We start from the raw sequence: 16,439 nt of genomic DNA on the forward strand, positions 1-16,439 counted from the left end.
GTTGGGTTCAAATTATTTTCCTTCAAAAGATGACACTGAATAACAGCACACAACAACAAATACATCTAGTGTAATATATATATACATATATATATATATATATATAATATATATATAGTATAAGATATAGTATAGATATATAGTCTATCTATCTATAGATATCCTCTCAGTGTTATAGATTAAGTTATCACAAATATTTATTCAATAGCACTGGAACCAATAATGCTTCCATGTGCCCTGATTAGAATACAAACAATTGTACTAAAAAAAAAAAAAAAAAAAAAGCTACTGTACTACTTCATTAGAAGTGAAATATTAGTTAGAATCATTGTAGTTTCCCTGGTCCATCTGCTACCACTACTCAGAGTCCTTCACACGTTCAGTGCAGGACACCAGTTGTTAGGTGTTGCTCCTCTTTCTCTCTGTGACATCAGGTAGCAACCCATTAAAGTGTTAGCAAACACCCACTGACTTTTATATCCTTCTCACTGCTTACTAATGTTGCCTCCTGTGTGTACTATGTATTGTTTGGATATTTTTATCCACATGTCTGGGTCATTAATCAACTAGGGGGTAAGCGCACCACTCGATCAGAGAATACCTTCATTTGTATCTTTTGAATGTCATATTGCAGGGCACTGTGGAAATAAAAATCTCTCTCAACCACAGCTATTGCTGATACAGATAAAGCAGCAACACGGTTAAGGGTGACTTTTATACACATAGAAGAGCACAGCAATATAACATAACATTGGACATTTTAAATTAATAACACTTAATGACCCTCTTTAGAAACCAAGGGAAATCTCCCAGGCTACATCTGAATCAAAGACCCTCCCAATTTGTAAATGTTAGGAAGAAAAAAAAATATGAATTAGATAAAGTAGATCAAACGAACAGTTATTTGTATGCAGTTAAATGTGCACGACCAAATTAATATTTTTCAAAAGCATCTTGCTACCAGCACTGAAATTATTAATTGAATTAATATGAACAATAATAAACCTCATGACTGCAGTGGTTTTAATTAGATATCAGTAAAACTATCACTTCTAGTCTTTCAATTTTTATCCCCATGTAATTTGTTAATGTGTTTGAACAGTATGTGTGTATGTTCTGTGAAACTTCAAATAATTGCTGGGTCTCAAATAATCGCTCCAACACGCACCGGGTCTGCTGGCAAATATTGTAAATAAACACTGTGACTCTGTCATTGCCACAGTGTTTGAGATTAAACGAAACATTATTTTTGATAATTATACTTATGGCTTTTATTGTTCATTTTTAAAAACATTTTAGAAGTTTGCATTATTATTATTATTATTATTATTATTATTATTATTATTATTATTATTGTTATTGTATCACATCAGTCAGATGCGGGGACGTGCTATAGATGTCTACGGGCTGTCTTTTAAGTGGATTTTTAACTGTTTATTATTATTATTATTATTATTATTATTATTATTATTATTATTATTATTAACAACAATGGTAGATTATATTCCATTTTTACTTCCATTCCAAATTCGTACTTCTGCTTGTTCATTTTCCAACGTTTTGCATACCGCATCCTTGCTAATCAGTGCATATAAAAAGTCTACAGTGCATGTAATAATACTTTCGCTTTATACTTGAGGGTGTACAATACAATGCAATGCAATTTTAGTGTTACTTAGTTCCCACTGACACACAACCTTTTAAGTTGCTGGAATGTATGTATGTATGTATGTATGTATGTATGTATGTATGTATGTATGTATGTATGTATGTGTGTATGTATATGTGTTGTTGTGTGGATATTTGGAAAAAAAATGTCCTCTGTACAGATTTGTTAAATAATCTTTCGATATAAAACAGTTTATCTTACCACATACTAAAAGGTATTTATAGTATACATCTGATTAGCGCTACATTTGCCTGTATTTACAGAACAGGAAAACAGCTTGGACACACAGTACTGTGGGGTTGATGTCTCTGACAGATTGGTTTAATCTGGATTATTTCTTTTTTTTTTTTTTTTTTAGGTGGGTGGTGGGGAGATAATCACCCCTAAAAAAACAAAACAAAACAAAAAGTAATAATAATAATCTTGAGCTTTTAAAATTATGCTCGAAATAACCTTAATATTTAACATATTGAATTTAGTAAATTACTACTTTATTTTAAGACTGAAATATTTGATTACACTATCTTATTTATTTATACTGTGGATTTATTCATTAAAATCAGTTTTGACCATGAATAGCAGTAGAATGCACATAGAATGTTGGAATATCAGTGAAGAACGGCATATTTAGTGCTCCTGACAGGTGAGAGATGCAGCATTAAGAAGAAATTGGTATTATGTAAGCTTTCCCACAAAGATCTTCTAATTAACCTGAAGGCTGAGGCAAAGGACCATTCCTGCCTTTCAGTGCTGGGCTTCACCTATGCAAGGACACTTAAGTGTTTCAAATTCAGTTAAATAATGGTGGGTTTTGTGAGTCCAACAGTGACAAGCAAATTAATTTTGTACGTGAAACTAAGATGAATTTGAACTCTGGCTACTGAATTGAAACACCAAGGCAAGGATTTTATGTTAAGTTGCATTTTGCTAAGAGCACTATTATGCTTCTCAACTAGAAATTAAAACACATACTCACTGCCTTAATATGAATTCCATCTGTCAGCTATGTTTACCCATAAAATAGTGTTTCAATATTTTAAATGAATGTGGAGGAGCTGTGAATTTTAATAGCCCCTTTTTATGGAAGTGCATTTGAAAGTATATGAGTGTATGTGTGACTCTGTACAGGGGGTGGGGTAAAAAGAATCAACAGGTGTTCTTACATGGCTTTTTGGCTGGCTGCACCAGCTGTGGATTCAAATATGGGCTGTTATCAGCATCTATCCGGCGCTTGTACTTCTGGCGCCCCCCACGTACTCTGTCTAGACGCACACCTAGAAAAAAAGAGAAGTGTTAATGACAACCACTGGACTACAACACGTTTATAGACCCCATAAATGCCAAATACAGGAAAGACCTGGATTACTCCGACACATTCCTAACTACTTAAAAGCACAGTGCAAAGTTTGTATTGAATACATCAACTGGTACTTATATCTTTGTTAAATTATTGGTAGTTGTGGCCCATACAGGAGGAAAAAGTACTTAAAACAATCTGTTAAGTATCAGTTTAAAAGAAAATCACACTGTGTCATTTGCAGTACATCTCATTTATGTGAGATAAAGCTTAATTTCCTGTATGAAAGCTCAAAGCCTTCAGTAGCTCTTCCCAAAACATCAGGCTGAATTTCTCTGTTGTGGCAGATGGAGGCCACATTTTCCTTTAAATGACACCCCAAGAAAACTCTAGGCATCAATAGGTACAATGCTTTTTAGTTTTTTCTTCCAAAAACATAAATTAGATAGATGCCAATACATTCAAGCTTGACCATCAGGATCACTGGATGTGGCTGGGTTATTTATTGTGTTGCTATGGTTGTAAAAACACATTCAATTGTGTTTTTCTACCAGCTCAAATTGGAACAGTGCCTTAAAGACCCATCTATCCTTTTAATTAATTGACATACTAAGAAACCCTAATTTAATTATACAAACCTCTCTTGGGACAAGTAGTTCCCTTGGAAACCAGTTAAAGGTGGCTCTAGCCACATTTTATCAAGCACAAAACAAAACAGCTGTGTAGGAATTGATGAAAGATATATATTCCACCTGTTATACACCTTACAATGTACTATACAAAATAAACTGTATATAGTATGTATATGTAGTGTATTAGACAAACGCACAAACACATGTACATTACACATACTAGAATAGACTGGGTCTTGTAAAGATGTCACATATCTGACATAACTATTTAACACTACTAGAGAAAAACTGTCATATATTGACAACTTAACACCTTACAAGCTCACCTAGTAAGTGAATCTCTATGGAGACACACTGTTAACTACCAGGGGAAAGATTTGCAGTGCTAACTCACAGCTATGATCATGCTTTTGCCCCTTTTGTAATACCATAGTGTACCCGAGGTGACATCTTATCCCTCCCTACAATGTGTGCATCTGTTCACGGGCTAATGCTGGGAAGATTTATGACCATTTTATTAGAGAGATCGTGTTACTAATACTACAGCTCAATTTAGATTAGTAAGCTTTGCGTTTTCCACCACAGCTCCAAAATAGATGCATCTCTTCAGAAGCTTATATATCATGCCTGAATCTTTTCCAGATGAGCAGGAACATGCTAAAGCTGGATATTCAAAGTCTTTGCTAAAAAAAAAAAAATCCAGAATTCTAAATAAGCTACTCTGCTCTATGAGGTTCAGGGAGACACTGTTGCTTTTGTATCTATGGCCTCTCACATGAATATTCACAACTCATTTAGTTACTCATTGATTATCTGAACATGGCCTAACTAACAAGTTTATCAAAAACGACTGTGAGTCCTTTTTTGTTTATTTTTAATATATTATTTTTAAAATGTAGTCGTTGCCAATGGATTTTTTTTTCACCCCATTCACAATTTGGAATCGCCAACTGTATGTATTGATCTCGGTCCACGGCTGCAACCCCTGCGCTGACTTTGCGAAATGGCGGTAGACACATGTGTCTTCCGAAACGTGCCCAGCCAAGCTATCTTTTTTCAACTGCAAGTCCACAGCGAAACCATCATACCTATAGTGCTGAAGGACAGCACAGATATGAATGTCTCCACAGCCAACCCACAGGCGCCCTGCTGGCCACAGAAGTCGGTGAACCAAGGATTACCCTGCTGATCCAAGCCCTCCCTACCCGGGCGGCGCTCCCTGGGAACTCCCGGTCATGGTAGGCAAATAACATAGCCTGGATACGAACCAGCAATCTCCAGGCTATAGGACGCAGCCTGCACTCCATGCGGAGCACCTTTTCTGGATGTGCCCGTGTTTGTACTTCCAAACAAAATATTTAGCACATTTCCCCCAAAAAACAACCCACTACTATTAAAAGCTTATCCTAACTAACTGACTAAATACTGCCACCAGAATTTATTACAAAAACCACAAAGTCCTAAGATGAGGACAACAAACTTGTTTCACTTCTGGTCAAAGACAGCTACAAGACTTATATCAAGACATGAAAAGGAGGGCTTTGGAAGCATTTCTTTCCCATATAGTAGGGAATATACTGTGCTTTCATAAAGCTACTCCTTTTACAGTGACCAAAGCAAATAGGATTAACATTGTGATTAACAGGTGCTCCAAAGGGTAACAGTCTGTTGACATAAAGAGGCTGCGTCAGAGTGCACTGCAGCTGAGACTTCTGGAGTAGCTGTTCCATGTGCTGGAATGCCAGACACTCTGCTGAGTCGTGCAGAGCTAGAGAGCCCCAACTCAAGCTAGTCATGTGTGATTACCCTTTTGGCGTCTGTAGTTCTAAGGACAGAATATTAAATCTAGATTTTTCCTGGTACATACAACTCCATAACTGGGACCCAACAACTCGTACATCTACAGTCCACTATTACAAGTTATAATATCTGTAATGCTTTAAGCAGTGTATTACAATATTTTTCTCTGGTGACTTTTATTTTAACCTAACAGTTTCCAAAAAGTGGTATACTGGTACTACTGTAATAAAGGAAATTTATGCAAACTGTTAGAAACAGAAATACAAAATATACCTTGTTTTCACATGCAAGTATATTGTATAAAACGCTCATAGTTACAAGAAACTGGATTCTGCATGTGACCTGCCTGTATTACAGGGTTATGCCAACTTGTTTGCACTCTGAATAGTTAACACAGGGCCCTTAAGTAAAGCTGCCCTTAATGTAGAACTGCAAGACAGCTTTGTAATGGCGATCACACAGTTTACTTGGAGCAAAAGATGAGCCTTCCGCAATTGCCTCACTTGAGTGAGCTTAGTTTCGTGGCCCTGGAAGACAGCAGATTGCTTTTCTTTAAGATAATAAATAACATGCCAGTTATTGCCTGAAATTTATCTTTTGATTACTTTCACATGTGAGCAGTAACATGTCCATCCCCAGTCGTTATAGATGTCCTCTCATTGTCAGCGCTAATGCCTGAGGCAGTGAGAGACTGTTATCCAAAGCTACAGAAAGGGGAAAAAAAAAAAACAACTGAAAGAAATTCACCTCAACCCCTTATAAATCCTGTGCAGATTACAAGACACAATTTTTACTGTTTTAATTAAGCCTGCAGATAGACCTATTGTTTGGTGCTGTTATTGCAGGACCTCTACATTTTAAATTATCCCCATTTTACTAGAACCTCACAGATGACCATAAAACGTTACAAGGCTTGTTTTGAATTTCATAGGTGTTGTGGAATCCCGCAAGGCGTCTGCTGGAATTTATAGGGGCCGTTGTGGTAACAATCAGCTATCAGGATATTCTCTAACTAGAACAAAGCTAATTAAGCGGATTTCACCCTCACACATATTCAAAGGGAATATCATATCATACTGCTTGCAGAACATTTACAATTTCAAATACAGTAAGCTCTGTCACTTTTGCTATGCTTCATACCAGCATCACTACATATCTGTTGACCCCAGATATGAATTTGACATTCTTTACCAGAATGCAAGATAAAACAAAGTGAACCATGAAGATGTCGTTCCTTTAGAGGATTACAAAAAGAATAAAAAGGCAGCCACTGACTTCTAAGAAGAGGAAACTATGAATATATTGACCACTGTGCTAGATTGAGTCAAAGATGGTTGGAATTATCAGTATTTTAAGCACCTCAGATTAGGAAGTTACTAAAATGTTCTACATCCATAAAAAATGCAGGCATATGAACAACAAACAAACAAACATTCTACACTAATTTGAATCACCATGTTATCTAGCCCATAGCTTCTACTTGTAAAGAGGCATTGACAGTCAAATAACATAAATCCACAGATTCACATCCACATGGCATAACAGGAAACATGTGTCTCAACTGGTTAAATGTCTTCAAAATATAAATGAAAAGAGACAAAAGTGTGGCAAATGTTTAGTTTTTATTAGATAACTAAATAAACATGCTTTTATATCCTTGGCACTTTAAAAAGATCAATGAACTCCCAAATGGTTGAGCAATTCTAGGCATTTATTTTACTACACTTGTGAATTTGGTAATCACATTTTTTTTTTCACCCACAAACACTGCAATTCTTTCAAACACACAGATTTCAAGACATAATCTTCAAGCCTGAGGTATAATACAGAATACAGCAAATCGGGCATCTCTTGGAAATATGCCCTCCTCCGACGTGAAAAAGACTAGAAAATGTGATCCCTGCTAAACATCTGCTGAGCTCCACTGACATAAAGCATGTTTACAGCTATTGTTTGCCTTGAACGCTCTTGGTTTCTGTCACTTTATCATGCATACACATGTTCCATTACTGCCCAGCTTAATAAAGACTTCTGTCACCATGCTAGCTTTTCATCTTTACAATGTCTCTCTCACCCTGCCTCTCTCTCGCTCCTCTCTCCTGATAAGGCTGCCAGCTACACTCTGTAAATGAGCACATACTCGCACTTTATTTCTGTGTGAAAACAAAGGGGGTCCCCCTGTACTCAGCCTCAGAGCCTTCGATGCCTTCAAAGCAAAACCTGCCCATTCAGAAAGAATTTTAATCAAGCTGGGAGCTAAGCCTTGAAATTACAAGCTAGGTGTAAAGCAAAATGCAGCAAGGCAGTTTCTAGTGAAGACTGAATACTCTGGAAAGCTAGTGGGAAGATGCAAGAAAATTGTTTATTACTTATGAATGTGTGTTGATATTTTTGTTTTTTGTTAACAGTTGCCTTAGTACCTTAGTTTTAATATTATATTAAGTTTGGCAATTTCCACATTCCTGTGAGTTTGAGCAATCATTTTATGTTAGAAATTATAGTCGAAGAATCTGCTAATTGTAAGCCAGATTTTAGGGGTAAATTGTCCTTCAGGCAAATAAATGCTGTTTTCCTTTAAAGTCCTGGGTTTAAATCTGGCTTAGATGAAAGTTAAATGAATTTGGTGGTTTCAGCTTAGGCCCCTAATGGGCATTTTTTTCACACCATAAAACAACCACACAATTGGGCACAATTAACAATTTCTGCTTGAGAGGGCCTAAGACTGAATGGCAGAGGGAGTTCAGGTCTGACTTGCACTTAAGGGGCCTGTTGTCTTTTTGGCTGCCTACAACCAGAGTCGATTGCTTTCCAAAATTTTAAGAAAAAAAAAGACATTTCACATTAAAACATATAGTGCAGTACTGTATTTTAGATTCTGTAAAGTAATTTTTACTATAACAACCATAAAATAGTTCAGTGCTTCAGAACATACATCACTGTAGTCTATCTTGCTGTCATTTCTCACTGTTGTGTACCTTCCCTGGTCCAACTTCTCTGTTGAAGAAAATTGGCTAATAAAAATAAAAAAGCCACTTTTAATTAAAAAAAACTCATGTAGTGAAAAGGGTTGCTGACAGGACCAGCATCGTGCTTGCAGCCTGCTGTGGATTAGAATGTATAGCATGGTGCTGAGTTTTTGAAAATGCACAAGCTGCCTTTCCCCCCTACAAATCAGAAACAAATTTGTTTCTTAATGTTCTCATATGCAGCATTGCTTCCAACAAAGCAAGGCTGAAAGGCTGTTAAGAGATTTGAAGTGCTTGTTTGTTTTGCCCTTTAATTAGATGCACATGGTGATTTTGCAGCATGTAATAACAGACACAAACAAATTCAACACGCTGACTCTACGCTTCAAGCTGTAAAAGGCTACCCATTTGGAGACCTGAAACAGGGCCTCAATATAAGATTTGAGTCAGAATAAAAAGATTTTAAAGATTAAAGATTTAAAAAAAAACAAGCCTTTTAACTTAAAGGAAATATTATAAAGGAGATACTTTTTGATAGGTTTCTGTTAGCATGCTTTTTAAATGCACTGCTTTACATTCTGGTTAGGCAGTTTGCTTATATGGGATATTATCAAGCCAAATATTGGAGGCAACACTTTGAATTTCGGATCATGCAAAGTACATGATTTCCCCTTGCCCAATTGTTCACTAGATCCAGATTTGCATTTCATGAAAATCTTCTGACCACCATTGACTAAACAGACATGACTTCTTTGACGAATAACACTGTCTCTGCTTTAACGACTGTGGGCAATGGCCAGTGCCCCCCCCCCCCCAATGCAGTAGCATGTAAAGCACTAAACCTTTTTCCCAGTCAATACTTCTTTTGAGAGCACTTTATTCACTTTTTTTATTTGCACATGTGAGTGTGAATAAGATTAAATAAATCTCTGCTTTGGACTTTTTTTGCTTTTTGTGTCATTTTGTGATACACAATGTGCGAGCATTAGCAAAAAAAAAAACATGAAAAACAAACTTTGACTTAATCAGTTTTGTATATATATTTTTTTTTATAATATGAATGAAGGACAGAAATGCTTGAATGCATGCATGATAACCAGATGAGAAGTGCTATTAATTACTGTAAATGGTAATAAAGACCTCTATCTTAATTGATTAAGTATTCTTTGTTTGGTTTACTTTTCCTTCACGGTTTCCATTCTTTACCCAACTATTGAGACACATTTGCTATAAATCACTTTGGGTGATTAAATGACAGATATATCAGAACACAAATTGCAGGAAGTGTCTTTAAAGTAAGTAGGAGAGAGGTGAGAATATGCTATATTAATAACATAATATGCTATGTTAGACTCAATAAATACTGTGTTTAACCCCTGGCCTTAAGAGGTTGAAGTCCAAATCCCAGGACTCATTCAGATCAGGAACTCACTTGGAGAAGCAATGTCTTTATCCAGATTACAAAGTCACTGCTCTTTTTATGCCAAGGAAGAGGCTGAATAAATGACTGCTATGACTAATAACTGAGCTCACTAATGGTCAGGAATGGTCAGTCATTGCAGGGAAGTCAACTATGTTATCAGGGTGACCACAGCATGAATTTCATTAGAATTGATTAAGTAATCATTAGCCCATTGGGGAACAGAGACTGTTAAAGCTATTTTTGATGTATGGCTATGAATTGCATTGTTATCCACACTTTTCATTTTTGTGGTGATATGATATTCAAGTTTAATGCCATTGCTTGGAATTAACACTGAGGTGTGCCACGGCTGTTTTGTGTTTTATTGAATGGAATAAAACTCATCCATAAAAAGAATGCGCAACATAACATAAGGAGGGCAGAACAACACTGTTTCACTGAGAGTGTTATTGCCTGAGCACTGATAATGTCAGAAACCAGACCTTGGACCCTTCAAACTCAGGTTTAAAATTTAAATGTTCTGTATTATAAAACTGAGCAACCTAGCAATGCTTTTAACATTGGATTTTTATGAAAAACAAACCTCACACCCTTACATTCAAATTAAAAGTTACAGATTCAAAACCTCTGTGAATGTGTGAGTGTTGAGGCGCCAGGATTCAAATCTTGACTGACAGCAAAACCTCAACAAGTCTATCAAGTTCTTCCTTCTGCATACAGTCATCTATCAGGAATACAAAATGTCATTACATTTCCAGGTTTCAGCTTCTTTACCTTTTAGTAAGCTGTATTTACTGACTTTCAAATTTGGCAGATACTGCAAAATCCATTATGAAGTGACTATCTGTGTCTGATGTGTCTAGAGGGAAATAATTATCTGTGCCTATGGGCCCCAAGACATGTTAATAATTAAAAAAAATTGGAAATAGTAATTGTAAGGTCCTGGAATGGCTTATGTTCAAAAGCTGCCACACCACTAGAAGGCTTACATGCCAATTACATTGCTATAGAATACAAAGCATTACATGCGCAAATACATGATTTAACCACCTAAAATCCAGTAATATAGTTGTGGTTCTGGGGGAGGATACATTGTGGCTACCCATTCTACTACTTGCTAGTGTACATAAAGAGGATGGCGTGAATATATCAAGCAAAGGCTTGAGTAACAACAGCTTTCAAAAGAACATTAGTCGTCACATTTCCCATCTTTGGGTCTTTCTTACAAAGACTGCACTTAATAAAGCCTGGCCTTAAAAAGCTAATTTATTCTCCAGAAAATTAACTCAGTTTCATCCCTGACTAATGATGTAATCTAAATGAATCAAATTAAAAACTGAAAATTATATTTCCAAAGACCAAGAAAAAAAGTGACCACTTCCAGTTAACAAATTATCCTTTGAAATATTAAAAGATGACCACGAGAAGCTTGTGATAGTAATGAAATGTGTTTGGGCTTCACTGCTTATCTAAAAGGGAAGGGGGGCTGGTGTACACATTGTTAACAATGAAGTCCCAAGAGGGCTCCCTGCACAAGGCCTTCACTTAGTCTTGTGCTTTAATTATTGTGTCACTAGCGTTAGAAGATCCAAACTTACTCCTTTGTCAAGTACAATGACAGACTATCAAGAATGATGTGTCTAAATTTAAGTAAAATACAAAATAAACTAAAGTAAAAAAAGTATTCAATGCTGCAGTCAGTGCTCATCTATTGTCTAATGTTGACAAATTGAAATGATTTACATTTTGGCACCCAAAAGATAATATCACTGCCTTTAATGATATATAAATGCACTGCTGGCAAATCAATTGCTCACTTAATGGACAAATTGATCCATGTAAATTATAATTTTGAATTAAGAAATGATGCTGAATCCTCTTTTATGGACTACGGTCAGGTGAGCACTTGGAAGTCAGTTAGGAATCTGTTTGCAGTGGAATAAGGCATACAAACACAGCTTTTTAGCATTACATGTGAGGCTTTTTTTGTTTTTTTCATAACCAAATCAATATACTTATCATATATAATCATCAACACAGGCAATTTTGCCTTAAATTTACGTAAACATGCTTGTGGGGAGACAGGGACAGGGACGAGGATGGGGGGGGCAACTAAATTTGAGCCATTTATTTTAATTGCGGAATAACGCAGATTTTTATTAAAAAAATTATGATCCCTGGTTATCATGCTTCTTTTCTCTGGACTTGCCTGACACAAAGTAGTCCACATAGTCCTACTGCAGCACAACACAATCAATGTTTTCTGTGCTAGCTGGTAGAGTTAGGCAACTCTACTAGCTACATTTGTTTACTTTGGTATTACATTTGCTGACCACATAAAAAGTTATACATCTGCAGGACAGTAGACAGCCATGAAAAATTAATGAGGCACTTGCTCATGCACTGAGGCTAAGCAACGTGTAAGAAAGTATAAATAAAAATTATTTGTAAAATTTTAACCAAGGCCCGTGCCTCTAGTGCCTCATAGCTGGCTACGGCCTTGATCTGATTTAAGTATATTACCTAGTGCTTAATGAATATTCATGACTGTAATGCATTAGGCCCTCTTTGAATAAAACATATTGATCCAATATCAAATTCTTGACAACAGAATTTAAATACAAATACACATGTGCCATTTTAGTAAATGTTTTTTTGGAAACTTGAAAGAACATTTCTCAGCTTCTCATGCAAAAACATTTTGCATTTTGTGACTTTCAAAGAGTTAACTCTGTATGAGAAATGCACTTTAAGCATAAGAAGTCCTGAAAATGCACTTTTGGTGCCTGTGACTCATGACGTTTACAATGGTACATTAGGCAATTACTAATTCTAAACTCCAATAGAAACATTTTCAATTTCCATAAATTGCAAAGAAATGCTGCTGCAACATCATTAGATGAGCTGATTTCTGACTTTGTAATGAAACACAGCATCTAACAGGGAAGTTTGAGTATGCCATATAAAGTATTATCTTGACTGTGTTTTGTAAGATTATAAAGGTGCATTTCAAAAGCACATTATGCTGGGAAATAGGAAGAACATTCTTTGTTGTGGATGTTTTAGCAAACTATCTGTATGTTAATTCAAAACAGACTGATATAGGTGTACAAAAAAGATATAAATATGACTGGATGACTCTCCAAACAACTAATAATACAGCAGTGAAGATATGTTTCAATAAATGCTGAAAGCCATTTTTTTTTGTATAATTTCATTAAGGTTAAAAATCAAATTGGGTAACTCTCTGCTCACGGATACAACAGAAAATATTAAGCATTCTGTCACAGTATACACAGGTGTGTTTGTTAAAACAAAATATGAAAAACTTGTTTTTAGCTGACTAATTATCCGGCAAAAAATAAAATAATTCTATGCTTAAAGCTGTTGATACAAAGTTTAAAAAGCGTGTACTATAATTTACAATTAATTAATTGTAATGGAACTTGACTGCCGCATATGCATGAAACAGAAGTCTGTGTGTATCATTTTGTGTGTAAATTAATATTGAAATAACATTAACATGAACTGAGGAGGTATTTTTACAAAAAGAACCGGATATTTCAAAGACAACACATTTATAGGAAGTCCTATGTTTTCTTTACTTGTGGTAACAATAATGAAACTGTAAAACAACAGCATGGCTCTCTTAAAACTGTGCAAGAACTTTCCAGAACAAAATATATTAGGGGATTTATAATAATTGGCTGAGTTATACTGCTTAGTATTAGACTTACTTTTGTTTCTTTTATTTTAAGTGAAATCACAGATGTTATAGCTGCTCCTGCAGAGACTCCCCATTGTAAATTCAATAATACAAGAGGGTTCTTAACAGCAGCCGAGATGACTGATTGGCAGGGTGATATGTTTAGACAATGCTCAGTATTTAATTGAATTTACAGAAGGCCCAGCCCAGCCTGAGTAGTAAATGTGAGAAACTAATAGAGAATTAAATACGTACAATGGACTAAATCAGTTTGCACTTACCACCAAACCATGTTTAGTTAACTTGTTTAAAGTAACACTGTGTCTTTTTAAATGGCAGTACATCTTGATTTTTTTTCTAAAGGGATCCACCTGCACGCCTACATATGATCAAACCTTCTCTGTCTATTAAATGTTGTATTTTATTGCCATTTCTTTTTTTGAAAGGAAATAAAAACACTGTTTACCAAGGACCATATTAAATAGACCTTGTTATGTGTAGACAAAAAAGACATAAATGTTCACTTTTAAATACAACAGAGAACAATATGTGTGTGTGTGTTTAACAAACATTAATACAAATATACCAGCTTAATGGCACATTAATAAATTAGATTGTATTACAATCCTACAGGAGAAATATTAACTCCCTCTGTTTTGACTGGAGCATTTTCGTAGCAATAACATAGTGCCTTTATGTTTCCCTATTAACGTTTGTTTTGAAGTTCAAACAGCACAAAACATTAGCTCGCATTATACAGAAAACAGCTGACATGTTAGTCCCTGCATGCAGATGGTACCGTCTGCTCTTTGCAGGTACACGCAGTTCAAAACATGAAAAGCTGTGCAGATTTCAATCACAATGATGAGTCAAAGAAGTGAGTCACTGAGGGACCTGTTATAATCAAAATGGGTCGAGCAACCAAACCTTCAACCTGCTTTGGGTTAGGTGTGCAAAGCTTGTGTTTATACCTGGAATGTAAAAGAAAAAAAATAGAAAGCGTGCGGTCAGCTCCCCAGTATCAAAGAGAGAAGATTTATGCTTTCATGCCAACAGACAGCCGATTAAATTAAAACAGATCAGTATTGCAGTCTGTGGGCAGGTGGCTGTCGGCTGCCGTCGGCCTCAGAGCGATTAAATTGCGGTGGAGATGGAGAGCCTTCCGTTCCCGTTGCCGCACTTACAGATCAAGAAGTGACAAATGAGATGTTACTGCTCTTGTAAAGCAAGGCTACAATCTGTCAAAGTACAACATAATTTGTGACCTGATGTGGCACCCTCTCTCTCTTTTTTGACATTTGAATACAGTGATTGCGGCAGAGTCTAGTCCACATAAGAAAGTGCAGTCAGTTTGCTTCCATGAATTACATTAAAAAGTGGTTACCCTTAATGGTGTTTATGGGTTACACGACTGAGCCAAAGAATTACAAATGCTATTTTCTCAAGTTTTTCAGCTTCCTCAAAAATGTGATAAATAAAATTACAACTGTGCTCTTAGCCCGCTCCCTCCAATAAATTATCATTGCCAAAGATTTCGTAAGTATGATTTTCACTTACGCTAAAAGCCAACTTAACTCGCTGGATTCAGGATATTTAAAGCTGTACTGCTTACCTCTATGTCAATATAAGTCAGTTCTGACTTGCAATGATATGAGTTACGGTAGAAAGAAGATTGTCTTTCTGTAACAGGTATAAAATGTTTAATTTGCTTTGGAGCAAAAGTACATCATTAAGTGGTTATGTCTGCTTTAGCGTTGATTTAACTGGTTGATTACTTCCTGGAACGAAGACCTTGCTCATTATTATTCTTTTATTTTCTAAATGACAGACAGTGATATGTGTGGGGAAAATATCACTTATTTCCTTAAGGAAATTTGCAATCTCAAACCTAGATAAACATGCTTAGTGAGCTGTAAAACACCATTAACACACACTTCCCCTCCCTTAACTCTCTTCCCCCATTCACTAATCAGTTCTGGTTTAGTTAAATACCCATATCTCCTGCTAGTTAAAAGTGTTCCTATATTAGATACATTTATCAAGCTATTTTAAAAATGCAATAGTTTCAAGCACAATATTAGTTTCTAGTTTGAATATGACATTCATCCAGTAAGACAACAATGGAAACTTAGGGTTTTATTGAGGCATCTGAGAATGTTAAGACATTCAAAAGACCTAAAATATATCATATAATCAAAATATCAATAGAAAGAGAAATATTTAAAAACTACCAAAATGTATGTGTGTGTATTTTTTTTTTTTAATGTAGTGAAACCTCGAAACGGGTCTGTTTCTAACAGAGTTAATATTACATATACTTTTTTATTGTAAAAATAAATAAATGGGCCCTATGGTAGCCTAATTGAACCAGCAGGGAAAAAAGGTTAGGCTGTAAATATGCAGGCGGATGCAAGTCTAAAAAATAACTGTGCCAGCAGCAGGTAGAACATTTCTTCCAGGTGCAGCTTGCTCCCACTTGTGCTGATGGATCATCCAGTAAATGGAAAAGCCCAGCTAGATCCCTGCATCCATATCTGGCATGATCAGTTTGGAAGCTGTCCGGTACTTCGCTGTGTCGATTTACCTTTTAGTCAGGCCAGGATTTGGAACCTGTCAGCACTTTATTGTTCTGCTCTTCTTGTATTGCCTATTAAAGGCAGGGTCTCACTGAAATGCAGGGCAGTGGGTGGGTGTCACAAATTCAGTTTAACCAAGCACACCACTGCAGTTCAAAGGTCTGACTTGTTAGGAGTTCATCATGAGGCATCAGCTGTAGCTAAATGTTTTTTGTTAAGCTGGTGTTCTGTTTGCTTAATAAAAAGTTACATGTACCCATTAGTAAGACCTCATCTAGAATATTGTGTTCAGTTCTGGTCACCTCGCTACCAAAAGGATATTAGAAAGTGCAAAGAAGAGCGACCACAATTATTCCAGGTTTAAAAGGCA

At 35.9% G+C, this 16,439-nt stretch overlaps 1 protein-coding gene across 7 annotated transcripts in view; it reads right to left on the reverse strand.

Moving 5' to 3' along the window:
- Positions 1–16,439, reverse strand: part of esrrga (estrogen-related receptor gamma a) — a 241,352-nt gene that overhangs the window by 25,177 nt on the left and 199,736 nt on the right. For all 7 annotated transcript variants that reach the window (XM_041252714.1, XM_041252717.1, XM_041252715.1 and 4 more), the window contains exon 4: positions 2,833–2,943. In XM_041252714.1, the coding sequence (XP_041108648.1) occupies positions 2,833–2,943 (111 nt within the window). The remainder of the gene's footprint in view (positions 1–2,832; positions 2,944–16,439) is intronic.

The sequence above is a fragment of the Polyodon spathula genome, chromosome 6, assembly GCF_017654505.1.
Source record: "Polyodon spathula isolate WHYD16114869_AA chromosome 6, ASM1765450v1, whole genome shotgun sequence".
In the NCBI taxonomy this organism is placed as follows: domain Eukaryota; kingdom Metazoa; phylum Chordata; class Actinopteri; order Acipenseriformes; family Polyodontidae; genus Polyodon; species Polyodon spathula.